The sequence below is a fragment of the Piliocolobus tephrosceles genome, chromosome 1 (genome assembly GCF_002776525.5).
Source record: "Piliocolobus tephrosceles isolate RC106 chromosome 1, ASM277652v3, whole genome shotgun sequence".
NCBI lineage: Eukaryota > Metazoa > Chordata > Mammalia > Primates > Cercopithecidae > Piliocolobus > Piliocolobus tephrosceles.
Genome location: NC_045434.1, coordinates 173,586,196 through 173,613,950, shown reverse-complemented (window position 1 = coordinate 173,613,950; position 27,755 = coordinate 173,586,196). Strand labels below are relative to the sequence as shown.

The 27,755-nt window shown below is 46.5% G+C and overlaps 1 protein-coding gene across 5 annotated transcripts in view; it reads right to left on the bottom strand.

Annotated features, from left to right (window-relative positions):
* Window positions 1-27,755, bottom strand: part of AGBL4 (ATP/GTP binding protein like 4) — a 1,474,608-nt gene that overhangs the window by 151,417 nt on the left and 1,295,436 nt on the right. The window contains exon 6 of one of the 5 annotated variants that reach the window (XM_031934125.1): window positions 25,140-25,262. The exons of the other annotated variants lie outside the window; for them this stretch is intronic. Coding sequence (XP_031789985.1) covers window positions 25,140-25,262 — 123 coding nt within the window. The remainder of the gene's footprint in view (window positions 1-25,139; window positions 25,263-27,755) is intronic. 5 annotated transcript variants of the gene reach the window in all.

Here is a 27,755-nt window from a genome sequence, read left to right as displayed (position 1 = left end):
TCCTTCTGAAATGCTGGAGACATGCTCTTTTGAACGTGGTTCTTTATCCCAACAGTCAATGCACCAATGTCAGAGATGAAACTAAAACTATTAACCCTATTAAATCTGGTTCTAAAGGCTTGGGACTTGCTTGTCCATTGGGATGATCAGTATGGGTGGAGTCACTGCTTCCCCTGAAAGGCAGCAAGAAATATCATGGAACCAAAATATAGTCTTGAGAACTCACTCTGCTCAGCTCTGTGCTAGGCACCTTTAGGAACAAAGGGAGAGAGAGAAGGCTCACCTGCCCTGAAGAAGTTTATTATTTAAAGAGGAATTCGACACCTAAACATTTCCTGGACTGAATATAAGCTCCTCAAGGAAAAAACTGCAACTTCCATGGGTGTATGGTTAATGTCTTTCCCAGGACCCTGCATGGAGTAGGTGCTTAAGGACTGACTATTGAATTAATAAACAAAAATACTTGTGTAGATGATGGTTTATAAAGAAATATAGACTCATATTATATTATTTAATCTTTATCATGCCTCTGTGAGGTGGACAACTCCATTTTATGGGTGAGGAAATGAGGCTCACAGAAAGGAGGGACATGCTGAAGGTCATTCAGTTAGCAGTGGTAGAGTTAAGTCCCAGCACCCAGCCAGTGGCCCTTTTCACTACCCTGTTTCATTCTGGATCCACTAATAACAATATAAGATCCCCCTTCTACTGCATTTCCATCTACAATTTACACAAGAGAGCTTGATTTTATCTTATTATGATGGAAATTGAGCTGCTGTCTTAGTATTTATATCGCTTTTTCACTTAAAAAAAATCACCAAGCCCTTTTAAAAAAACACCGTCTAAAACTGACCCCATCTCTCCCAGCAGTCCAGAAATGATAAATGGCACTAGGGAGGCCCTTGGTGAAGGCTAACTTTATGGATGTCTCCCCTGACCCAGTATCAAGTCAATTGCATTCAACGTTTCTGCTGACCACAGGGAAATGCAAAATGGGCATTCTATTTGCACACTAATTTTACTGAGCCCTTGCGTCTTCATAAAATGATAACATGGGGCTAATAAAAATCAAGCATCTCGGGTGCTAATATAAGCAAATGTTGATGCAGGCAGGTAACAAATTGCTTTGTCATTTAGAAGGCCGTAAAAGAGCATTATAATCATCTTCAGGCAAAATGGATGGGTCGCCTTTGCTTAGCTTCTAGCTTTCATTTGCAAAATCAATTTAAGGTAATGTAACAGCTCTGAGGTGATGACTACCCCACCCCTTCCTGTCACCAAATCTCCAGACTCTGTGCAAAGCCAATTAAATGTATTCTTGGTGGAGGCAGCACAGATGAAGAAGAAAGTATGCTTGAACAAAGCCAGGGTGGAACAGAATGCAAACAATGATACCAAGAACAACTCATAAGAGATGGGACAACTAAAGAGCTCATGTAGGCTGACATGCTCAAGGGTACAAAGGCACACTCAAAACACACTGGGGCAGCTACCCTTGGCTCCCCAGTTAAACAGCAGGTATTTGAAGTAACATGTGCTTTGTGTGGCATCCTTAACATGCATGTGCACACACATATACAGACACTCCTTTGTCATTACAACACTCTATCATCTGCTATTTCCTTAATCATCACATATTTATTGAATACCTATTAGATGGCCAGGCACTAGCTATTATTATTTTCATTTTACAGAAAACCAAGGGCAAGAGAGTTAAGTGACTTGCCCTAGTTCTTACAGCTAATGTGGCAGAGCCAAAGTCCCAAACCAGATAGCCTGACTCCAGAAACTGTGTTCTTAACCTCTATATTATACTGTCTTCTAGTAAGGAGGACAATATCATCACATTGAAATAGCAATTAAGTAATATTTATGTAGTACTTATTCTTTGCCAGGCAATTTACATGCATGGTCTTATTTAATTCTCAAAGCAACCCAACGAAACATCTGCCATTCTTAGACTAGACTCTTATAGATTAGAAAATTGAGATACAGAAAGGTTAAATGACTTGCCTAAACTTGCATAAGTAGCAAATGTGGGAGCCAGAATTAAATGTAGGTCTTTATGATTCTCAAATTTGTGCTCTTAACTACTGTGTCATATTGACTTTTGGAGATTAAAACCACCCTATAGGGTTTTTAAAAATACATCCACAAATTCTTTGTTCACTTCCTCCTCTCAAGAGGTGGAGATGTACTCCTGTCTCCTTCAGTGTGGGCTGGATTTAGAGACTTCCTTCTAACAAATGAAATACTATAGAAGTGATGGTGTGCCACTTCTGAGATTAAGGTATAAAAAGACTGTGGCTTCCATCCTGGGTGTGATATCTCTTTCTGGAATGGCTCACCCTTGGGGAAGCCAACTGCCATGCCATAAAGGCACTCAGATAGCCTATGGAGAAGCCCACATGGTGAGGTACTAAAGTACCCAGATAGCAGCCAAGAGGACCTGTGGTCTGCCAAAGCCATGTGAGTGCATTTGGAAGAGGATCCCGCAGTGTCAGATGACTATAGCCCTGGCTGACAGCCTACTGCAACTTCACGAAAGACCTATGCCAGAACCACCCAGCTAAGCTGTTTCCACATTCCTGACCCACAGAAATAGAGACATAATAAATATTTGCTGTCTCAAGATGCTTAATTCTAGAGTAACTTGTTAGGCAGCAATAGATAATAGACATCTCCCTGAAGATAACTATATTTATCCTAGTTGCTATGTAGAACTTAAGTAACTTTGCATCTTATCTATTGATGCTGACTTTCAGTGAGGACCAAAGCCATAATCTTGGTGCCAAGATGTGGAGAATCTCAATCTATTTTGCCAGTTACTATGGATCTGTGGCTGGTAGAGGTAGATGTCAAGAGGCCCCAAAGAGCCCCAGATGGGTCTCTGAGGACAAAAATCTCCCAGAAGTTCATATTGTCAGTGTTGTTTCTCCATCCCTTCAGACAATGACTTGTCATGGGGATTGAGATGTTAATGTGAAGGAAGAAGGAAATGCTACTGGGAGGGGAATGTGGAATGCTACAATGGGTGAAGGATTTGTTGTTGTTGTTGTTGTTGTTGACACCTGAGCCTTTTTCATTTCCTTGACTTGATTCCCAAAGGCATGATAAAGTCAAGAAAATGCTACTATGGGTTTCTAAACCAGACAAGTTTCAGTCTTTTCTCCAATACTCCAGGGCCCAAACAGGTTCATAGTACTTTTAAGCTGGAGAAACAAGACATCGCAGTGGCAACAACAGCACGGTTGGCTGGTATTACTCGCAGGGCTTGCTCAAGACTGGAACAGCCCTGGTACTGGTCTCCCTGTGCCAGCACCACCCTTTCCAGTCCACCGTCTGCCTGGACACCAAAATGGTCTTTCTAAAATGCAAAGAGCAGCATACCACTTCCTCTGCGTAAAACCCTTCAGCAGCTCTCTATTGTCTGCAGAGCAAGTCCAGCCCCCTTAGCCTAGACCATCCCTGTCTCTGGTAGCTGGTGGCTGCTTATCTCTCCAGCCGCTTCCACAGGCCCCAGCCTCAGCTAACACTCCGTGGTTCCCAAGACACGACATGTTCTCCCACACCTCCACACTGGGCACATGTTCTTTTCTCTTCCTAGGATGCCAGCCCCCATCTTGGCTGTCTGGCTTACTCCTACTCAGCCTTGAAGACTTGGTTCAGATGCACCTCCTCTAAGAAGGAAAGGAGGAAACTAATGTTCATCCAGGACTTGGACTGGGCCAACCTTGGTGTTAATGTTGCTGTGTTTTATCTGATTTTATTGGCAATGTGAGGATATCACTCTGTTGCTGAGACAGACAATAAAGAGGGAAGAGATGCTATGAATTATAGTAAGAACATGGCCATAGTACAGAAATTTATTGATTATAATTTTATGAGAATATATAGGTTTAGGAGACATCAATAGAGCCTTCCTGAAAGCAGTGGAGAAGTACGAAATGCATTTGGGTAAAGATGTGACTTGATGGCATTCCAGACATTCAGGGTTAGCTCTGCCTCACTGACTGATGGGGGGATCCAACAAGAGGAAAGGGCTAGATGAGGGACACTGGGGAGGACGTGTTCCCTGTGTTTCTTCTGTACCCTGAGGGAGTCCAGTGAAAAGTCAGCTGACTTCCCTGGGTAGATGGACTGGGTCTCATAACCAGGTTCCACAGAGCATTGACTGTGAGACCTTGGGCCAATTATTTATCCACCTTGAGCCTCAGTTTCCTCACTTATAAAATGAGAATAGTAATCTCTAGCTCAGAAGACAAACAATAAGCAAGAGACTTTATATCCCTGCCCATGGCTTCACCGATAATAGCAGGTGTCATTTATTGAGTGACAAGCCATGGAATGGGGTTCCTTGGCATCAGCCCTACAGGTATGTTGAGCTGGAGAGCTCTTGGTTGTGGGGGTGCTGAGCTGTGCATTGTAGGATGCCCAGCAGCATCCCTTTCCTCTACCCTCTACATGCCAGTAACACCTCTCCCTCCAGTTATGACAATGAAAAACATCTTCAGACATTACCAAGTGTCCCATGTCTCCTCAGAGGCAAAGTAGCCCCCAGTCAAGAACCGCTCTCCTACAAGAATATTATACTTGATTCAAACTGGCCTTGTCATTAACTCTCCAAGCAAACCTTCAGTTTCCCAGACTTTATATATATTTCCCTAACTCCTTCCAAAAGCCTCTCCAGATATTTCCAGACCACTGTGTCCTCACCCTCCTGTGAACTCACAGTTCACTGTCTGGACCCCTCATCTCATCATAAGTCATTTGCTGCCCTGGTCAGGCAGGATCAAAAGCCACAACTCAGATCTCTTCTGCCCGATGCCCAGCATCTGCTCTGCACTTCTGAACCTCTGGGCCATCCTGAGAAAATAGTGGTGTTGGCAAAGTTTATTTTCAGTTCCCGATTCCTTAGCATCCTCCACACTCCCATTCCCTCTCCTAGGCTCAGATCTCCCATGGCCTAAAATCTCATATCTAAGTAGTAGATTCATTATGCTTTAGGGTTAAGGATCAAATGTTCTGCCCTTGATGAGCTGGAAGAAGAGAACAGGAATTACCTTTGAAAAGAGTATGTACGTGACAAAGAAATACTCCTGAAAAGAAATGAAGCATGGATTCTGGAATGTCAGGTGTCAGGGACAGAAGCCTTTCTGGTGTACCTCCATGTCTTCACAAATGGATGTCTTAATATGTCTTGGACATATTAAACTGCTCTTTTGTCTTCTTTTTTTTTTTTTTTGAGATGGAGTCTCCAGGCTGGAGTGCAGTGATGTGATCTCAGCTCACTGCAAGCTCTGCCTCCCAGGTTCACGCCATTCTCCTGCCTCAGTCTCCAGAGTAGCTGGGACTACGGGCGCCCACCACTACGCCCGGCTAACTTTTTGTATTTTTTAGTAGAGATGGTGTTTCACTGTGTTAGCCAGGATGGTCTCGATCTCCTGACTTCGTGATCTGCCCGCCTCGGCCTCCCAGAGTGCTGGGATTACAGGCGTGAGCCACCGCGCCCAACCTCTTTTGTCTTTACAAAGCAGTAAGGATGCCTCTGACTTACAGGAGACTCACAGAGGCCATCAGAACTGCACAGCTTGTGAGATCACCAAGTAAAACATCCTCACTGTGAAGAAGAAGGGCAGAGGACCAGAAAGAACGAGTGACTTGCCCCTGGCCACACAGCTAGAGAGTAGTCCAGGCAGGTAGCAGCCTCCTCTCACTACACTGGGCTGCCTGGGGCAATGTCCATGCAGGCTGGCACCTGGAAAGTAGCCAGTGGATTCCTGCCAAAGAAGTGAAGAAAAGCTCAAAAGTGATGAGATACAGATCTGAGATACAGGCAACTTGGGCCAACTAAGGCATTGTCACCTTGATGGTCACAGGAGCAACAGAGTTTTTCTCCCCAGACAGGCTGCTCTGTGGGCTCCGGCAGTTTCTGAAGCCCCGTTCCTCGCCATAGGGCTGGCACCTAGGCCTGGGAGCAGGTAGGTAGCCTTCCGGGGCAGGCTGATGGCAGGATAGATACGTAGGGGCAGGCTCCTTCCTCAGACAGGCTCCCTGCCCCTGTCTATCTTGATCCCAGCACCCTACAAACCCTCCAGAAAGGCAGAGCCAGGGCCACCTGCTGAAGTTAGGGTTCCTGGGAAATAGACTCAGAGGTTCTGAGATTCCCATACAGGAGATTTACTGGGATTGCGCTTGGAAAGGCTTGTGACAGGTACAAATGAAACAGAGTGGGGACAGTCTCAGCAGGGCCTTTCAACAATTCCATGAGGAGCTCTGGGCCAGGAGAGCCCTGCCTGATTGTTTGAGGAGGCAAGGGGGCTGGATCTGTGTCCTGAATCAAAAGGATACTGGATATGGCCTGCCTGCAGGGAAGGTGTAACCCCAGTCAAGGTGGAGTGCAAGTCCCAGGGAGGAACTCAGCTGTGTGCTCTCAGCTACCAATGCTCCTGGGAACTGAGGACTCCGTCCTGAAGATATGAGCAGTGCACACAGCATCTGTTATGCCAGCCAAGGTTGCTGAGAACAGGGCAGAGGCTCAAGATCTGAGGTTTCAGACAAGAAGGCTGAGGACAATGGACTTTCTTTTTTGTTAAATTCAGTTCATATTTTCTTACACTGACCACATGCCAAACTTTGGGCTGGTCCCTGAGAAATCAGACACTGTCCCTGCCATCCAGGAGCTCAACTGCTCTCCTACAAGAATACTTCATTCTGTAGGAGGAGAAACTGGCCAGTGGAGGAGAAATATCAGGACTTGTGGTTATAAATTTGAATTCTAGAATCAGACAGAAGAAGCGTTAAATCCAAGTCCTGCCACAGGTACTTATGTGACTTTGAGTTCTGGGATCTTTCATTTTCTCATCTGCAAAATGAGGATAATAACATATCAAACTCATAAGGATCTTGTAAGAATTAAATGAGACAATGCTTCAGGTCTGTGTACATGGCCTGATGCATAGTAAGTGTTCAAAAGGGCACTTACAGACACTTAGAGGTGACTTGGTCCAAATGCCTGATCTTACAGATGCAGAAAGTGAGGTCACTAGACAGTAAGCAACAGGAAAGCCACAACTTTGCCTCTTTCACAATTTGTATTCCCAGTGCCTGGCACACACGATGTTCTCAGTAAACACTTGTGAAATAGTATTTGTTGTCCTTTGGTTGAATGAGTGTATCCAGCTAGAATTGAGTGCCCAGGCTTTCCCCAGGGTGTGCTCTGACTTTTGAATCCACCATTGGCAGACTCCAGAAATTCCTCACCAGGTTTAGTTTCAGGCTTATTAGCAAATGCAAATTGAATTACGAAGTGCCCTTTTGCAACAAGGACAACAAAAACAGTTTCCCTAGGAAAGGAGGGCATGGAGAGGTGAAAGCTGGGATGAAAGTCTAAGACAATACATTCTAATCAAACTTGATAAATATGTAAATTAAAGTAGCTAAACAGTTGGCTTTGACAAATGACTTCTTCGTAATGGATTTTTCCACAGGAAAGGCGAGAGTTCAGCCTGCCTGCTAGTCACAATAAGAGCCCTCTCCTGCTTTCCTGGCAATGCAGGCACATTGGGCAGCCACTGGGATGCTAAGAGGCAGAGAGGGAATGAATCCTTCTTTTAGTAGACGCCATTGGTTGAGCATCAGCTAGCTGCTAGGCATGGCCTTCATCGGCCCTGCAAGAGACATGAGAATCCCTGTCTCGTGGATGAGGGAGCCAAGATAAAAGTCAGTAAAGGCCGGATTCACCAGACTCCGAAGCCTGATGTCACCCAAGGAGCCAACACAACCACTTGTTGAGGAACATAAATTCAACGCTTCCAATGGTTTTATTGTCACTGAGAGTCTCACCAACTCAAAGCCTTACAGCTGTGTTTCCCCTCCCAGGACCTGGCACAGTGGAGGTGTTCAGAAAAGATCTGGTCCTTAACTTGCTATGCAGTTCCAGTGGGCCCCTTTCCTGTGCCCTCTCTCAATCTGTTTTCCACCCTTAAAATGAGCTGTTGGAGTCATGCCAGCTGAAGGCCCAGTCATCACAGAGTAGAAATGGGTGGTCAGTTTGCAGATTCTCTGGAAATACATGACAATTGTCATTTTAAGCCACTAAATTTGGGAGCGGAGGAGGTTGTTATGTATTAATAACTAAGAATAATTGTTATGAAATTGATGATGATTCCAATGGGTTACAGTACAACAGTCAGGTAAGAGGTGGCTGAAGAGGAACCATTTTGAGCAGTTACTGTATACCAGGCACTTTACATACATCGGGATCCAAGTCTCACCAGGCCCTGTGAGAATTGTATTGTAAGGCTCAGCACGTTTGCCCTGGGGCTGCCAGGCTAGCAAGACTCTGAGCTGGAATTTGAACCTTCTCTATCTCAGGAGACTAGTCTTTCTTTTGACACTCCCAAGGGGAAATTTGATTCCCCAGCTACACTACAGAGATGTTATTCTGTGTGTACTTATGTGCAGGCACCTGCACATATCTGCGTCTGACTCAAACTCCTACAAACATCTGAAGTTTTGTACGAAGTTATTAGAGTTGAGGTGCAAACGGAAATTCAAGTTAAATGGTTTGTAGCCTTGGAAAGACATTATTAATACAATTTCCCCAAGCAGAGAACTGATATATATGAGCACTCCAAGTGCTCAGGAAAAGTTTCCTTGTAGGCCTGGGAGTAATGTGATCCTGACCCTGAGTGGAAGATCTGTCTTGCCCAATGCTGGAGGAATTCAGATTTGAAGAGTGTTCTTTCTTTCCTATTGAGATCTTCATTGAGTTGTATAAAAATACCACTTTCAATCTCAAATCCCCACTGGCATTTTTATATAAGCACCGAAAATGCTACTGGGCTTTGGAGATTTCACTTAATGAAGGGAAAGTATTTCTATTAAAGAGTGTAATTTTTTTTTCTCTCTCAACATGACATCTTCAGAGCAACCAGAGAAGCTGAATTGTTCTGGGCTGAGAAAACAAACCAACCCATGCCTTGCCCACGAGTTTGTTAAACAGTCTGTGGAATGGCAACAGCCAAGGAAGGCAAGAAAGGGTCAGTCATGAGGGAGAAATAAGAGTAATGATACTGAAGCAACTCCCACATGCCCGGGACTTTACAGTTTATGAAGCATTTAGGTGCCACCGCCCAAGCTCAACACCGCCTCCATTGCATGTTGTCTGAACAACTACAGAAGCCTCCTGCTGCTTCCTTCCTCTCCTGTAGTCCATTTTCTGATGGATGGATCTCACTCCCCTGCACCCAGTCCTGCAGCAGCTTCCCCAAACACTAGAAGCTAACCCAGGCGGCGCTCGCTAGCCACGTGTCCCCTGCCCAGCCTCTTACTGTTCTTTCACCTGCTCATCACACCTCCTCACACCTTTCTAGTTTCCTCACACCTCTGTCCAGAGGACGCTCCTGGGTCCTTGGAGCTGGCTCCTTGGGAACATTAGTTCCATGGCAAAAGGAACTTTGTCTTGTTAATGACCGTGAACCCCGGCCACACATCCACGCTGCCGCATATCGACTGAGTCATTAAATACAGCTATCGGTTATTGAGTGATGTCTGCTGGAGAGAATGAGAACCAGAAGAATAAGACTCAAAAGGTGGCTGGGATCAGCAAATTGTCCAAGGTCATATAGCTGGCAAGTGATGAGAGCAGAGTAGAACTTGGTCTGGTTAACGTTAAAGCTGGTGTTCCCTCTCCCTCACCCCAAGCCTTCGTTCACTCACAGAGAGGTCACAGAATGCCGTAGGTGGGCTGGGGGTGTTGGGCAGGGGGTGGGGTGGGTAAGCATGACCTTAGGTATGGCTGTACCTGATTTAGAATTCTAGCTCTGCCACTTACTAGCTATGTTGTCTTGGGAAAGTCACTCAACCTGTGAGTGTCTCAGTCTCCTCATCTGTAAAATGGGAATAATAATATTCATCTTATTGGGTGGCTGTGAGGACTAGGCGAATTAAAATAAAGTACTAATAACGGTGCTTGTCACATGGTAAGTCCTCAATTAACTGTGGCTATTATTAGTCCTTCTACATATGCTTCTTGAGCTCCCAGTCACTCCCTCCCCCAGGAAGCCTTCTTCACCCGCAGGCAGTGAGTCACTCTGCTCTGTTCCCTCCCAGCCCCTTCTGCTATTATAGCAATTGCCCAGCAGTATAATAGTAATTTGCTTCTCTTTCTGTCTCGCCTTTCCCCTCTGGTGACTCTGAGCTTTTTGGGGGCAGAAGCCCTGTCTTATTCATATCTTCCTGGCATTCATTTTCTTTGTCTCAGACAGAGAGGGCATTTTGACATGGTTATTTTGAGGTAACAGTTTTGAAATGGCTGCATCTAAATGTAAAATTGCTTTTGAAAATTGCTAGGTACTGTGTGAAACAGACTCCCCCTACACCCATCGCATGCTGGATCTTCAGTGTCTTTCACTCCCACCAGTTCCTTAGTGTTCCCGCCATCCTCATCCCCAGCCTTGACCCAGAGCCCACCCTGACTGAGCCCAATCTATTCCCTCTCCCCCCTCCCTAGCCCGCTTTCACAGAAGTGGAGATCAAGGATGGGGGAAGTTCTGGGATGAGAGGAACTAGCCTGAAATGTCTCCGTGGCACATTATTTGTTAATGTTTTTTTAAGCAGCTGAAGGTGTGATGGTTTATTTTCTCAACTGTGTCAAAATGTCCTCATATCAAAATAGGTGAGTCAGAGCAGCCTCATCAATGTGGCTGAAACAAAAGGACAATGTCAAAAAGATATGAAATCTGCATGGGAAGCCACCTGGCATGCAATAGTCCTCAATAACGGATTTTAAAACATCCATCATTGTAAGTGGATTAACAAACAATCAGTTACACTTAACACCAACTCTCCTGTAGCAATTACTTTTTGTTCCAGTGAGGATAATTCTACTACCATAAAAATCAGAGGAGTTAAGGATGCTGTCTGATATCACACAGGAGTCACAGAACAGTGACGATTAGAGCTGAGTATGGTCTAATTAATGTCACCATTTACAACCAAGACTCTAAGACAGAAAGCGATTTGACCAAGGTCTCACAATGAACTGGATTTTTACATGTTGGATCAGAAACATGTGAGCAGTTCCTAGATAACTTCTCCAGCCCGTGCCCTAAACGCCCTAAATGCCATTATGTGCTCCTCAAAAAAAAAAACTCCTAGGATAAACCTGGATTCTTTCCACAAAATCTACCTCAGGTTATATCTGAGGTACACGGAAGTAGAGCTGGAGAGACCTGGGTTTCAAGCTGTATGGCCTAGGTAAGTTGCTCAGCCATGGTTTCATCAGAAGCTAGGTAAGGAGAGATGTATAAATCACGGTGCTCCACAAAGGTAGCTTTCAGTATTATGATTTCAGAAACCTTCAGTCCTATCTTCCACCTTCTGGCAGAGCCATTCATTTAGAAAGGTCTGGGGGGGTCTAAAGGTGCTGGCAGGTGCTGCAATCCTGAGCTGAGAACCGGCGAGGTGAATTGGCATAATGGTTACAAACAGGGACTCAGGCACAAGCACAGTGACTGTCACTTCTCTGTGCTTCACTCTTCTTGTCCATAGAATGTGGGTCAGAGAAGACTGTTTCACAGGAATGCCCTCAGGAGTAAATGAGGTTGTATTTGTTTATAAAGCACGTGGAACAGTGCCTGCCACATAGGAAATCTGATAGAAATGTTTACTGACTAATAGAAATACCTGATTAAGAACACCCAGTCAGGTGCTCTGCGTCTGCAGAGGGCATGCTCATTTCGGGCCCTCCGTGGTGAAAGCCTACCCTCAGACAGAGTCTCCTGTGGACAGTTCCTTCATGCTTTCCCCTAGGTATGTGAGGCTAATACACTGGCAAGAAACACAGTTTATTTCCTGGCTCTTTTTTTTTTTTTTTTTTTTTCTGAGACGGAGTCTCGCTCTGTCACCCAGGCTGTAGTGCAGTGGCTGGATCTCAGCTCACTGCAAGCTCTGCCTCCCGGGTTTACACCATTCTCCTGCCTCAGCCTCCCGAGTAGCTGGGACTACAGGCGCCCACCACCTCGCCCGGCTAGTTTTTTGTATTTTTTAGTAGAGACGGGGTTTCACCGTGTTAGCCAGGATGGTCTCGATCTCCTGACCTCGTGATCCACTTGTCTCGGCCTCCCAAAGTGCTGGGATTACAGGTTGAGCCACCACGCCCGGCCTATTTTCTGGTTCTTAACCCTGGCTGCTTACTAGAACCACTCAGAACCTTTGTAAAAATACTGATGCCCAGAACACCCCACTGACTGCTCCCACCGAGATTCTAGTTCAGTGTTCTGGGGAAGAACTCAAGCAAACTGTTCTAATTCGCACTGTGGCTGCAAATTGTGCAGCCGCAACGAGAAGAGGACTAGTGGTCGAGTGTGAGCTTGGCCCAGGCTCTCTGCTCCCTGGGTCTTGGTTTCATCATCTGCCATAAGCTAGGTGGTCTCTCAGTCCCCTCCAGTTATAAAACACTTAACCTCAAGAAGATCAGAAGCCCCAGTAAGTGGCTAGGGCTGGCTCTGATTACACCACACTGGTCAGAACAGCAGGCAAGGGTGTGGGGTGAGTAGACAGGAAAACATGCCTACATCAAGCAAATAATTTTTCTCAGACACAGTCTCTTCCTTGGAACGGGACAAGAAGTACCAAGATAATAGACGTGCAGTGTCTCCAGGGAACTCACAAAGCTTCCTGCAAACAGATTGGATTTGTAAGAAAACGTAAGCTGCATGCATGAGGAGAAGGAGAAAGGCATTTTTCAAAGGATGAAGGAAGAGGGTTAACATATTCACCACTGCAGAAAAGAAGGAGCCCAAATACATGTATGTCAGGGTACAGATCCAGGCTCCTGGGAGGGCAGGAGAAGGGAAAGGAAGGGAAATCTCCGTGGTTGAGCACCTGCTCTGTGCCAGGCGCCAGGGGGCGCATTACTTATATAAGCTCATTGGATCCTGCCAGCCTTGCAGAGAAAGGCTGGCACTCTGATCCCTGTCCTGCAGGCAGGTTAGAGAGCTATGCCACTGGCCCCAGTTCGCACAATGAGCAGCCGCGACGTCAGTCTGACTCCAAAACCCTGTGCTGTTCCCTGACAGCTTGATGCCTCACTTATCCAGAGCTTCCTGTCCTTGTAACATCACACACCCAGATCACAGCAAAGAGCCAGAAGGAAGCAGAAAAGTCCCTAGAACAGTGCAAGTCAGACACACAGGGACCACAGTCAGGGTCCTGTCAAGACTCAGGAGAGGCCTCCCAACTTTTTGGGGACACTAGGGTGATGGGGAGATACCTCCGGATTTCTGGAAAGAAGGGGCAAAGTTCATTGTTAGAGAGCTGGTCCACAAACACAGAGGGATGCAGAATGGGAACGGGTAGGCTACCAGGAGACGGGTCCCTCCCAGGACACAGTTCCTGATTGCTTGACACTACGAACACCTCATCGAAAGGAAGCAGGTGTTGGTTGGCTGTGCTGCCGACGTGCCTTCGGAACTCTGATGGGGCAGTGACAAGCCCAGCCTGTCAGGGACAGGGCAGCCTGACAGTGCTAGGATGGTCAGGCCTGCTCAGCACAGCCAGCATCACAGTGGGATGACTGCACAGCTGCTGGCCACAACCAGGGGACCTGCCCTTACCCATCCCGCTGCCCCCACCCTTCCGCCCCACCTCTGCACTCTCCAGTTGCCTTGTGGATGTCACTCTGCTTCCCCTCAGCTCTTGCTTTGAGAGAAGGGCCAGGGATCATGCTCAGGACCAAACTGGCTCCACAGCACCCCTGTCTTTACTTAAGGGCTGTGGGGGAGAACAACATCTGTCAGAAAAGTCCCAGTCCCTTCCACTCACACACATCTTGAGAATTTCCCCGGAACCCATGCCCTCTCTTTGCTCAAGGTCAGAGCCCTGACCACAGCCCACGGTGGACTGAGCTGACCCAGGCCAGATTGGGATCTCTTAGCTGTCTTCCTCCACACCTGCTCTCTTTCAGCACATAGTAGGTACCCTACATGTGAATGTTGAAGCGGATGGAGAAGCCCAGCCTGCTCACTTTAAAGCCACGCCTTCAAATAGCACCTGGTGACTAGCTCTTGCTTTTTAATGGTGCGAACGTGGCGATAACAAGGTGGTAAATGTCTATTTGTCTTCCCATCTTCTAGCAAGGCCATTCTCCAACTCCTGAGTTCCCCACGGTGTCCTTTCAAAGCCCTTCTCTTTAATGCCAAGTGGAGGAGTTCCAGACAGCAATTTGCATTTTCAATTCTTGAAATCATTAATATTTTAAAACTGCCAGCACCATGGTTTATTAACACACATTTCCTACCTGTTACTGTTAAAGGGAAACTTTCTATTTGAGAACATTTGAACGTGGGGTGATTTCCCAACTTTGGTTCAAACTCTGCCCTGAACCCCTGCTCTTAGGACCACACAGTCTAGTGTGGGAGACGGATATGCAAGTTGACAGTGAGAATTCTGAGTGCTCACTGAGTTGATTGAGTGAAACATAGGGGACTGGGGAGCCCAGAGGGAACCCCCTGGCTCAGCCTGAAGGGTGGGCACAGGGTTCTTAGAGGAGGGCTTCTGACTTCAGGGTAACATTTGTACAGATTGTGAAAAGAATGTAAGAGAATCAGAAGGCCTGTGCATACATACTGGCTTTTGCAATTACTTTTAGTTGTCTTGGCAATAGATTGAGGTTAAGATGAGGGGTCTCTGAGTCAGACAGGCCTGGGTTCAAATTCCACCTCTGACACCACTGGCTGTGCAGCAATAATCATGGCTAACATTATTTGAGCAGGTACAGGGGTGTCAGAGAGAAGGCCGCCTGACAGGCCTAGGATGATGAAGGCTGCTCAGTGCAACCAGGGCCACAGCGGGGGTGATCTCACTGGGTGGCCACAGCTGTGGGAACCTGCCTTATTCATCTTCTCCACCTCTCCCTCCCACCCCACCTCTGCACTCATCAGTATGGGTAATTTCTTTTAATTCTCACAACCACCCTGTGGGGTCATTCTTGTCACTCTCATTTCACAGAACAAGAGACTGATACTCAGACAGGTTAACTCACTTGCTCCAGGTCACATGGCTGGCCAGTGGATAAGCCTGGATTTGATCCCCAAGCACTGAGTTCTTCTGCTCCTTATTCCAGAGGTGGTTGTGACATTAAGTGGCACATCTACATTAGCACAGCACTGGCACAGGTCACCCAGTCAGTAATGGTAGCTACTATGTTGCTTTTATCACCTTCTAAAGCCCAATTTGTGTCTCTTTTTCAATAAGCCCACCCTGATCTCTGTGGTCAGAGGCCGCTGTGCGTCCCGGCTCACAGTGCTGAGTAACTGCTGTCCTCTGTGTGCTGTACCTCTCCTATGCCATGGCCACCTCCCCTGGGGGGGACTGCATCCTCTCCCTTTATGTTCACTCCTGGCAACCACCACACTTCTTGGCACATTGTAAGGCTGCAGTCAGTGTTTGCTAAATGGAATTGAGAGAAAACACTATCAACCAGATCAATTCCCAGAAGAAAATGTTTTCCAAAGGTCTTTAGTCTGGGCACATCAATATAAAAATGACGCAGCTATAATTTGCTTTTAGATTCAGACTGGGAAGATGAACTTTGACCCTGTCAAAAAATGAGAACAAATTAAATTGAAGCACAAAGTCGTTTCCCTTGTTCCAGGCTCTGGATTTCTAATTAATGTGCAGCACAATTCTGAAGGCTGCAAGGGGATCAGTAAGATCGTGTCCGCTACCTTGCAAACTGAATAGAGCTCAAGATAGAGCTTTTTGTTTGCTTATTTGTTTCCGTTTTCTGAGATGTATTGTGCTTCTTGTGGTACAGGTTCATAGATGAGAGCAATCCCAGGTGATCAGAAAAAAAATGATTGCTAGAAGCTGACCTTGTACAAAAGAACACACAACAAAACAGCTCTCAACACAATCACTCCCCGACCCTATCCCAGAGGATAGCAGCTTAGCCCCAGCAAGTTAGAAAAACCACATGGAATTTCAGTGGCACAAGCTGAAAAGGTGACGGCCACCTTGTGGCAAGGCCAAAGGAAGAATTCCCTCTGTGACTAAGTGCTGATATTTAACTCAGAGTTTTGGCAAGGCGGCTCTGGGGATTTGGCACCCAAGGCTCTGAAATATCGATACATGCTCGGAGACTATGGTGAGTGACAAGGACCTCATTCAGGCAACAAAGGGGCAATCAAATTAAGTCACCAGCTAGGAAAGAAAACTGACCTTGAACAAAGGGTGAGAGTGCAACCTGGGGCAGAGCCCTTTCCAGGAGTCGGCCACTGCTCCTGCTTGCAGATGGTAGAGAATGGGACAATGTTCTTCAGCCCAATAATCCCCAAACTTGCATGAGTAAGAGTCACCTGGTGTACTCATTAAAATTACAGGCACGGGTTCCTGGGCCCCACTCTAGATCCACTGAATTAGAATCTCTGACACAGGGCATGGGAATCTACACTTTTAAAACTAGTGCCCTGGATGCTTCCTGTGATGATAAACCTGTGGAAATTACTGGTTAGAACACCAATACTTTCCTTATTGGATCCTCTGGTATACTATCTGGCCTTGAGCAAATTATCCATTCTCCAAACTTTCATTTCCATATCTGTAAAATAGGGATAGGAACCCCTGCCTCTCAAGAATATATTGTGTTTGAGGAAGAACTAAAATGAGTAAGTTGGGGTGCAGACAGCACCTGGCACTTAGGAGATGTGCAGTGCATATGAATCCTGCCCTTGTAGCTGTGAAGAGGCCACTGTCCTCCAAATCAGGCCTCCAAAGATGCCTTAAATTTCTCTTTCTGCTTTCAAATTTTTGGCCCAGAGATACTGAGCATCAGCCTCAAATGCTCCTGCGCATCAGGGAGGAATGTTGTGGTGAGGGGGCTGGGAGCTGTGCCCTTTCTATGGAGCCAGTGCCACAGGAATCCAGAACCCTCAGTGGCAGCAGGGTATCATGACAGTTTCTTTGGGAAGCTCTGCCAGGAAAAGCCAAGGTCGAGTTAACCTCCCAAGTCCTTGATGGAATCAGTCCAGGCTGACTAATCTTCCAGGTTTCTTCTCCCCACTCCTGGTTCCTGCCAGGTCTCTTAACAATCCCAATAAAGTAGACCCAGTCCAGGGACAGGGGATCTCAGCTCAGAGTAAGGCCTTTAGGGGTGCGTTACCTCCCAGCTCTTGGCTCAAGTCGGCAAGAGATAGGATTAACTGGGGAGTGGGGGAGGGCCTGGCATTCAAGAGACCTGAGTGAGGAGACAACGGGCCAGAGACAGTGTGTGATGGGCTGAACTGTATCCTCTCCAAATTCATACATTGAAGTCCTAACCTCCATTATCTCAGAATGTGGCTGTATGAGGAGACAAGGCTTTTAGAGATGTAGTAAGGTAAAATGAGGTCATAATGAAGTTAAAATGAGGTCATGAGGCTGAGTCCTAATCCAGTAAGACTGGTGTCCTTGTAAGAAAAGGAGATTAGGACACAGACATGTGTGAGCACAGAGGAGTGGCCATGTGAGGACAGGGGAAAGATGGCCATTACAAGCCAAGGGCAGAGGCCCAGAAGAAACAGCCCTGCCAATACCTTCATCTCAGATTTCTCGCCTTCAGAACTGTGAAAAAAGAAATTCCTGTTGTTGAAGCCATGCGGTGTGCGTATTTGTTATGCAAACCAAAGTCATGCAGAGGGCCAGAGACTTAGGCTTTCATGCTGGGCTCTTTTCCCTGGCTCTTTGGCTTGGATTTTGGGAAAACACTCCCTCAGTTTTCTCATCGATAATAGAGGAAAGCAGTATGGTTTACAGGTGAACAGCACATCTCTCTCTCTTTTTTTTTTTTTTTTGAGATAGGATCTCACTCTGTCACTCAAGCTAGAGTGCAGAGGCGTGATTATGGCTCACTGCAGCCTCAACCTCCTGGGCTCAAGCAGTCCTCCTGCTTCAACCTCCTGAGTAGCTGCGACCACACCTGGCTAATTTTTAAAATTATATGTAGAGAGGGACCTTGCTATGTTGCCCAGGCTGGTCTCAAACTCCTGGGCTCAAGCAATCTGCCTGTCTTGACCTTCCAAAAGTGTTGGGACTACAGGTATGAGCCCACAGCGCCCAGCCAACATAGGGATATCTCAAAGGAGATAATACTATAGGTATGGCCTGGTATATACTAAATGTATCATGCATGTAATCTCCCTTCCCTGTTTAATCCTGTCAAGTTTGGCCAGCCCTGAAAGCACTCTGAAAACTTCAGTTTTATCACATAGGATATGAAGATCACAACCCTTGTCTACCTCATTTAATAAGGTGGTGGGAAACCCAGTGAAATAACATAAGGGATAAGGTTTGAGAAAATATAAAGTACTTTATGGATGAGAGAAACCATGGAATCCAGGCAAAGCAGGATGTCACCCTCCCCAAGAGATGCTTTAAAATCGAGAAGTATAGAGCACTAAAAAGAACAGTGGGTTTAGACACAGGCTTTGGGTCCAAGTCACAGCTCTGCCATTTCTGTGGAATTTTAGACACCTCACTCAACTTCAGTTTCCTGCCCACAAAACAGGGATGATGACAGCTGTGATGGAAGATGCTAATACTTTGCATTCAAATGTCCACCAAGTCCCAGGTGATTCTGCGGACTCCTCCAACTCAAGAAGTTTTCCCTCCCGTCCCCAGTGCCATCGCACTAAGGCAATGGCTGAGGACCCACTCCAGTTCTGGAGACAAACTCTACTTCTTTCCATTCAGAATCCCATTCTGATACTCACAATGGGGGCTTCTAAAATCCTAACATAGACGACCTCGGCATTGGCCTCCCTCAGCTTTCAACTGGACTGACCAGTAGCACAGAGCCCAGCCTTCTGCCACTCCACATGTGCAGTCCACACAGAGTCTCATTCTAAATCATAGTTGACCTCTAGCTTCTACCCGCCATCCACCATGACTCAGCATCAGGATGAGGGAGAGTATTTGGGATGAGGCAAAACCACAACAAGAAGCATGTTCAAAAAAATCTCTTTCCTCCAACTTTTATTCGTGGGAGGTTGTGTGCAAGGCTGGGCCTCAAAGAGGGTCTGAGTAGAGGGGTGGATTTGCTGTCCTCGAGGGACTTCCTAATTCTAGGTCGTCTGGCTCCATTAACTAGCAAAAACATTGAGTTGTCAAGACTTGAACCACTGATCAGAAGGTGAGGTCAAAGCTTATTGATGAGCCATGGAGCATTAGCTCTGTAATTACCTACCAGTCAATAGCTGATTTGTCAAAACCACACTGAATGTAATTACTTTCCACTTTGCTAGATTGGAGAATGAATGAGGAAGACGGCCTAAGTCATCCTTCCAGTTTTGAGGCAACATTTTGAAAATCTAATAAGAAAGCACTCCTTGGCAGTCATATGGCATTCTAAAAATGTCCTGGAAAATGTGCCCGGAGAAACATTACTTCTCTGGCTCTGCAGGCATTCAGAATCTGGCTGCCTAGGCCACTGGGTATTCAGTCCCAGAGACCCAGGCTTCACACCCCAGAAGGAATTGGGAAGAGATGAGGGATATTCCTTTCCATGCCCAAGGGCTATCACTATGACTACAGTTAAAGACTCATGGGTGTGTGTGTCTATTCTGTGCTGAGCATCACAAAGTGCTCTCAGTCTTCACTGAAGTCAAATGGATTGGCTCCTTCTCTTAAGCCAAGTCTGTGAAGGCCTGTACAGGGGCAAAGAGAAAGCTTGCCAAAGAGGTCTATGTTAGTGAATAGTCCAAAGAGGAAGGGAGAGAAGGGGAAAGCAAAGCGGAAGCAGAGAGAATCCGTTCTCTGTCTTCAGCCCCAGCCAGAGCACTAACATAGTCATAGGCGGAGTTCCGAACCCAGACTCAGCTGACAGCAGGACTAACCTTTGACTGGGCTATTAAACTAAGCTTTGCCTCAGTTGTGGTTTGGAATGTGACTGGTAGTATGAGGATCAGTTAGAGTTCAGGGAAGCACCCTACTTATTTGGCTATCCACTCGGAAGCCCAGAAGGAGTCAGCAAGTACCTTAATTCAAGTGCCACTTATGCCTAACATTGTGAAAAGGCAATATGCATCTAACAGTTTAAAGAGGGTGACCTAAAAGGCATCAGACACCAGGATAAATCCAAGAATAAAAACTTTTTTTTCTTTATAGAATGCCAATCAAAAAATGAACTTTGAGATCTTATCCATTAAAAATAAGGAAAAGAGAGAATCTAAAGAAAACTACTTTGGTGCTAGACTATAGGAAATCTAACTAGGGCAGAATCAATCTAGACTTCCTACATAATGTTCTGTATAAAGCACCCTGCCGTGGTGGAAAGAAACAGGTAACCAGAGGGCTCAGTTCAATTCCTACCTTCACTTCTTCGGCCTGGGAAAACACTCTGTGCAGGAGGAGCTCTGAAGGCAAATGACTCCTGAGGCAAGGCAGGTGAGTAAAGGACTGGAGCAGACACTCAGGAGACATAGGCTGAGGCAGAGACATGGTGCACACGGCCTGTCTGGAGGGGCCAGCCCTCCTTAGCAACTGCCAGGAACTGTCTGGTAGGAAGGAGGCCCCAAGTGCCACAATCCTTTCACAGAATTTTTCAAATTCTAATCAGTCAAATGAGACCTTGACTTCTATATAAAATCTCTAATTTCTAAGTATTGGAAACCACCTTTTTAAATTAAAAGAAAATGTCCATGGGCCTAATACATTTTTATTGTAAGCCGTGGAGCCTTAAAAATCTTACAGAGATGTTTTACTATCTCATCATGTCAGTATAATTCATTCTTTAGGTCCCACTTGTCCCTTCTTAGGAATTAGATGAGAAGACTTCTCATCAGCCTTCTGCCTGTGCCATTCCAGGGGTCTATGACCACCCCCATACCCATCATCTCAGGAAGCCTTGTCAGAACAAGATACTTTGGACTCCATGTGGGCAGGCGAGTTAGTCCTCCACCCCTCCATATCACCGGGAGTGGAAAACTAATAGTACTTACTCCTAGCTGTGCAGCCTTTGAAAAATTAGAGTCTATTGCTACATCTTTGAAAAAAGACATAGAAATGCTACCTTGGAGGACTCTTACAAGCATCACAAGGAGATGGCATATGAAGAACTAGCCCACGGCCTGGCATATGTAACTCATAGTAAATGGTGTTTCCTTTCTTCACCTAGGAAGTAGGGATACAAGCAGGAAAATGAAAACTGAATTACCAAAATAGTTAAATAAAATCTTCCTCCCATGAAGTCAGAGCCAATATCTCTTGATCACCAGCCTTAACCTCTGGATAGTGATGGCAATAGTCACAACTAAAGTTGTTGTGGAGCAGCATCTTAGAATCTACTAAGCTCTATCACGCATCATTTGCTTTTCACAAAAGCCCTGTGAGTTAGGCTTGTTGTTGCCCCCATTTTAGAGACAAGAAAACTAAGGCTCAGTATGGTCAATTGACTTTCATGTAAATGTTTCATTGAATCCCCTCCAAATCCCTATGAGATGGCCATTGCCATCCCCGTTTTACAGATGACAAAACTGAGAGTCAGAAAGGGGAAGTTACTCAGCTTGTTAATAACACAGCCAGGACCTACTGGTCCTTCATGTCTTAGCTTAGTTGTTACTGCCTCAGGAAGCCTTACACGCAGTCTCCTTCCCCTCACCTTGGTTAGGTGCCCTGCCTCGGAATCCCCACAGTGCACGCATGGCTTACTTCCTCTGCTGAAGCACGCTCACATCCAATTGTTAATGAACTCTTTGCCTCCCTCTCTAGATGGATGCTCTTTGCACTTTGTCTTGCTCAAGTGTGTTTAGAGCAGTGCCTGGCACATAGTAGCAGGTAAGAAAAATGTGCTGAATAAATGTATAAGATTAGGACTCCCACCTCTGGCTCACCCACTATATTGTTCAGCACAGAGCACAATGCTTTGAACATAGAAAGTGTTCAGTGAAAATGTGTTGAATGAGTAGAAAGATAACAGAAAGGAAGACAGGAGGAAGAAAAGAAGAAACAAGAGAAAAAAGGGATGAAGGAATACAAGAAGGACAGGCAGGTCTAGCTCTTTCTACCCAGACACGGCCCCCAAGGAGCTGTGACACACGGTGGGGACTTCTGCGGCCATGCAGTTTGGTAGACATGGCCTCTAGAGGCCTTGAGATCTGCCATGGATCAGTTGCTTGATCTTGGTGAAGTCACTTCCTCGCTCTAAGCCTCAGTGTCCTCATCTAGCCACCCAGTGTAGGATTCAACTCAGCAACCTCTGAGGGCCTAGTCAGTGCCCAGACTCTGCCCCAAGGCCATCCTGAGCGATTCTGGAGATCCTTCCACAAGGACCGCGGGCTGCCCTTTGCCTGTCTGCATCGACAGGCCCCTGGGTGTGTGTATATGTGTGAGGGCTCACACCAGGCTTAGGTGTCTGGTCAGTACCAGGTAATACTTGCAGGCAGGAACAGTGAAACTCACAGGGAGTAGGGACCAACACAGAGGGGCAGGGGGTAGGGCAGCGGGGCAGTCAGGTAAAGCACAGACAGGAAGGGAGACACTCATGAAGACAGATACAGACAAACAGCGGCAGATGAAGCACAAGAAGAGAACCAGACCAATGTGGAGAAGGTGAGAGACAGTGCTGCAGGCATGCAGAGAGCAGGGAAAGCAAAGAGGAGGGGGCGAAGAGACAGGGCTGGGAGGAAAGGCCAAGGGAGCTGCCAACCACTGGCATCAATTAAAAAGTTAAATGGGTGTCCAGAGACTATGAGGCTTGGGATGGAGCAGGGCTGCTTAATGGAGAGGAGAGGCGGTGGAGAAAGGGCCCCAGCGGGCAGCGGGTGGGCGGGTGCTCCTGTTAGCAGGTGGTGAGTCTGTGCTGCAGCACTCCCACAGGCTGATGCAGGGAGGCCCTGTGCTCACACTTTCCTTCACTTCTCAGAGAAATCTTGGAGGGAGAGAGCGAGGGGAGAGGCCATCCATGCAAATGAAATGTTCTGGTCTGGTGATCTCAGATGGGGCTGACCAGGCTATTGTGGAAAAGCTCCACAGACCAGGCTGGAAACCCAGATCTGCTGACCAGCAGCTGTGTGACCTTGAGTCTACTTCCTGACCTCTCTGAGCCTCACTGTCCTCCTGTTAAATAGAGGCACTCGTGTGATCTGCTGCCTCAGTGCTCACAGAGTTTCCAGTGATTACACAGGGTGGTCTGTGGCAGGCCCTGGACCAGCACCCTCGGCCAGCACTCCTGCCTTCAGGCCCTGCTCCTGCGGACCCGTCCGCAGATCTGGCAGTCTCCCCTGAAATTCTGCTCAAGCATCATTTTGCAGAGAACATCCCTGTCCACCCTTGACAGAACAGCAGCTCCTCCTCCGGCTACTGCCTTTGCTGTCTTTTCTCCATAGCCCTCATCGCCCCCTGATGTGTGTATATTTACTTTCTTTTCCTTCACTAGAATATAGGTTTTAGAAAGATGTAACTGCCATTTTATTTACTGCTGTATCCCCCAAATCTAGAACAGTAGGTATTAAATATTTGTGGAAGGAAGCAAGGAAGAAGGAAGGGATGGATGAAGGGAGAGAAGAAGGGAGGAAGAGAAGGAAGGAGGCAGGAAGGAGACATTTATGCCGCTGCATTCACACGGCCCCTCAGCGGATCGTGAGAAAGTCAACATGTTGGAAAAGATGATGGAGTTGAGGACCTCTCATTCCACTCACTCTGGGCTGGTCCTCCTTGTGGGTGGGACTTAGAGCTCTCTCTACTCTCAGCCCTCCCTAAGCTTCCAGGGCTCTCCTCCTTCCTGCTTCCTCATCTCCTTGCCTCCACCCTTGGTGCACCACCTGGGATCCAGAATGTGTCCAACTGTTTCAGAATCCTGAAGATGTCTTGGCTGTCTTTAAGGCCTAGCTCTTGTTCCATTTCATGCACCCATTTATTCAACAAAGACATTGCTGAGTGTTTGTTGCTGAGAAGTGATACTGTGATGTTATGCAGTCCCTGGCCTCTAGGGACCCAGACTCCCCCAGTATTAGAAGACAAGTCTCCTTTGCTTACACTGCAGGAAAGGCCTGAACATTGCTGAGTCACTGCTAGCACCTTCACAGAAGATGACACAAAGAGCATTCCTGGGATTAAGGAAGGCCTCCCCGCTTTGGACCAAAAGCAAGCAAGGTCTTGTGGGTGGAGAATGGTTTGGTCAAAGAAACTCCACAGGTCCAGGAAGAGCATTGCAGAGCACTTTTTTTTTTTTTTTTTTTTTAGAATTTAGAAATTCTAAAAGGGAGACACAAGAGGGAAGGGGAGCCTGTGGCCATCTGTGGGAAGACGTGGGGGTGTCAGTTGCAGGGAGCAGAATCAGGATGAAAGTTTCTACTTTTGAGCCTCAGGCCCAGCTTGGTATCTATCAGGCAGTGGACATCTAGAACCCACTAGTATCTAGGACATTTAGGCAGGATCCCCATTCAGAAAAAAGATCCACTGTGGTGAAACCCCGTCTCTACTAAAAACACAAAAATCAGCTGGGCTGTGGTGGTGCACGTGCGCCTGCAATCCCAGCTACTCAGGAGGCTGAAGCAGGAGAATTGCTTGAACCCAAGAGGTGGAGGTTGTGCCACTGTACTTCAGCCTGGGCGACAGAGCAAGGCTCCGTCTCAAAAAAAAAAAAAAACACTCCCTGTCATGGAGTCCTTATACTAGGAAAGTCCAGCAACACATATTAACAAGAATAGGACCTGGGCCCAGACAGTTGCAATACAAGGCAGAGAGTGAGGAGGCTGCATTATGGATGACGGTCACCTTTCTTTCTTCCTTCCTTCCTTCCTTCCTTCCTTCCTTCCTTCCTTCCTTCCTTCCTTCCTTCCTTCCTTCCTTCCTTCTTCCCTTCCTCCTTCTGTCCTTCTTCCCTTCCTCCTTTGTTTCCTTCCTTTCTTTATTTTAACAAATATTGCTCAGGCACTAGGGCTGGGGTAATCTTCAATGAAGAGGGTAGTTGTCACTCACAGCAGCTGGGAAATGGGTATATCTGCCCATTAAAGGGAATTTATCACACCATGTTAGAAAGTTTTTTCATTATCCCAAAAGTACTGTGTGTGTTGGGATGAGATGGCCTGTGACTTGAGGGGTGAAGAGGCTAGTCAGATTTTAAAAAATAAAATTTAGCCAGGTGTGGTGGCATGTGCCTGTAGTCCCAGCTACTTGAGGGGCTGAGGCAGGAGAATCACTTGAACCCAGGAGGCAGAGATTGCAGTGAGCCGAGATTGTGTCACTGCTCTCCAGCCTGGGCGACAGAGTGAGAGACCTGTCTCAAAAGAAAAAACAAAATCACTCCTGTTGTGGAGGAGGGGTGACACCTGGTCTGGAAGCCCCTGAGCCAACCCTCCTTCCTGAGTGGTTGCATGGGCTGCACTGTTATAACTCGTTATTGCTGCTTGGAGTCTCCCCATTACACAATCAGCACTTCGAGGGCAAGAGGGCAGCAAGTCTGTTCCTGCGCGGTGGAGCCCATCACATGTCCAAGGCCTGGTTCTCATAGTGTTTGTTAAATGAGTGATTGCACGCTAGTTGAATAAATGGAGAAAGTCAGGGCCCATCCAGGCCCCAGCGTTGAAGACTTGCATTAGTTTCACTGGACTGGAGGGTCATGAGCACCAAGTGTGTACTGAGCTGGAAGACCAAGTTCAAGTCATGAATTCCTTTGATTCCCAGAACGCTCTCTGATTTGGAGGATGGGGTGGGGGGTGCAGAGTGTCTCAGTTTTATCATGTAATAGATGCAAAAATAAGGAGGCAACTTCGCCAAGGTTTTACATTAAAACAGGGAAAAAATTAGGATTCATTAATAAGTCATCAGATGTCAGAAAAAGAAGGACCACTGGAGACCAAGAGTTCAAGCCCCTCCTTTTCCAGATGAGAAAACAGATTGTAGAGAGGGGCTGAATCCCACTAATTGTCACACTGACATTAGTGGCAAGTCACATATAAGACGTTTTCACATATAAGGTGTATTAACAGGAAAATGACCTTTTCTACTTATGTCCTATTTTTCCATACAAAAGTCTTATTTGAACATAATCGATGTTTGAAGTCTATCCTAGTCAGGTAGGAGAGTGAGCAAAGAGCTTAAAGCCAGGCTTGGACCACCCAGCAGAAGAAATACACATGCCACGAAGTGCGCTAAGTATGGCATCTTACATTTTCTAACAGCCCTATTAAAAAGGTAAAAAGAAACAAGTGAAGTTAATTTTAATATATTTTATTTTAGGCTGGGCATAGCTCATGCCTGTAATGTCAGCACTTTGGGAGGCCAAGGCAGGTGGATCACCTGAGGTCATGAGTTCAAGAACAGCCTGGCCAACATGGTGAAACCCTGCCTCTACTAAAAATACAAAAATTAGCCAGGTGTGGTGGTGCATGCCTGTAATCCCAGTTACTCCAGAGGCTGAGGCAGGAGAGTCACTTTAACCTGAAGGTTGCAGTGAACTGAGATGGCACCACTACATTCCAGCCTGAGTGACAGAGTGAGACTCCCTCTCAAAGAAAACAAACAAACAAAAAAACATATATGTGTGTGTGTGTGTGTATATATAATATATATATAATTCTACCAAATGTATCTAAAATATTTTAATATACAATCTATATGAAAATGTTTATTAGTGAGGTAGTTATATTACTTTTTATAATAAGCCTGAAAGTCAGTTGTGTATTCCACACATACAGCACATCTCAATTGGAAGAACCACATTTTCAGTGCGCACACATGGCTAGTGGCTGTGTATTGGACAGGATAGGATTAGAGTAATTAGGGGAGACTTTCAGGAGAAAGGAGTCCTGGAGGAAGGAAGAGTATTCAGCAAGGCAGAAAGGAGACAGAAAGCACGACAGATGCACGTAATGTCATGAGCGTTGAGAATGAGAATGTTCACGCAGGGAGGTTCTGGGCTGTCTGGAGCTGAGTTGTGTGGGTGAGAAATTGGGGTTGGAGACCTCTGAGTGTCTCCTCCCTTGTTCTACACAGTTCATTCCAACTGCCGTGATCATCTGCATAACTCTATGGGGTAAAAAGCAACCTCACACTCACCATGCGTTTATATCTTCACACCAGCCCTCTAAAATAGACCCAGGGCAGAAGACAGTTGCCCAGCCTCACATAGCTGTTAGCACTGGAACCCAGACTCCCACCGCTCCCCTGCTCCTCTCAGAATACCAGCCCTGCCTAGAAGCCAAGGGCCAGGGGAATCTCTCACCTGAGCCCCGCAAGAGCCCGTGCCTTCCACCTCTGTGCCTTCGCTTTGCCTTTTACTGGACCTACCTTCTCTCACCCTCCTTGTGGCCTGGTCCCCCCGACTCTGCCCAGCTTGGGTCTCTCTTCCTTTGGGAAACTCACTCCAATCCTTGTCATATCAGAGTCCACACCATTTTTTCCCTTCTATGAAATTCTATTAGGAAGAATCTGAGGTTTTATTGTAAAACAAGTTTCTAAAGATTCCCATTCAAAGTCTAAGAGAGAGGAAGAAGAGAGGAAGAAGAGAGGAAGTAGAGATACAGGGGGAAAGGGGTGACAGACCCTTTACCAAGTCCCTGATGTGACAGCACAGAAGCAACTAACGGCATACAGTGGTATTTTCAGAAAGAATGAAACAAAATCTAGCCAGGAGTCCAGTTAATTATGAGCTCTAAAGAGGCACTGACAGCTTCCACAACCAGTACTGGGGGCGGCAAGCTGGGGAGCTTTGGAAGTCTGCCATGCCAGCCTCCCACTTGGACCTGCAGGTAATGCTGGGGAGTTGGAAAGGC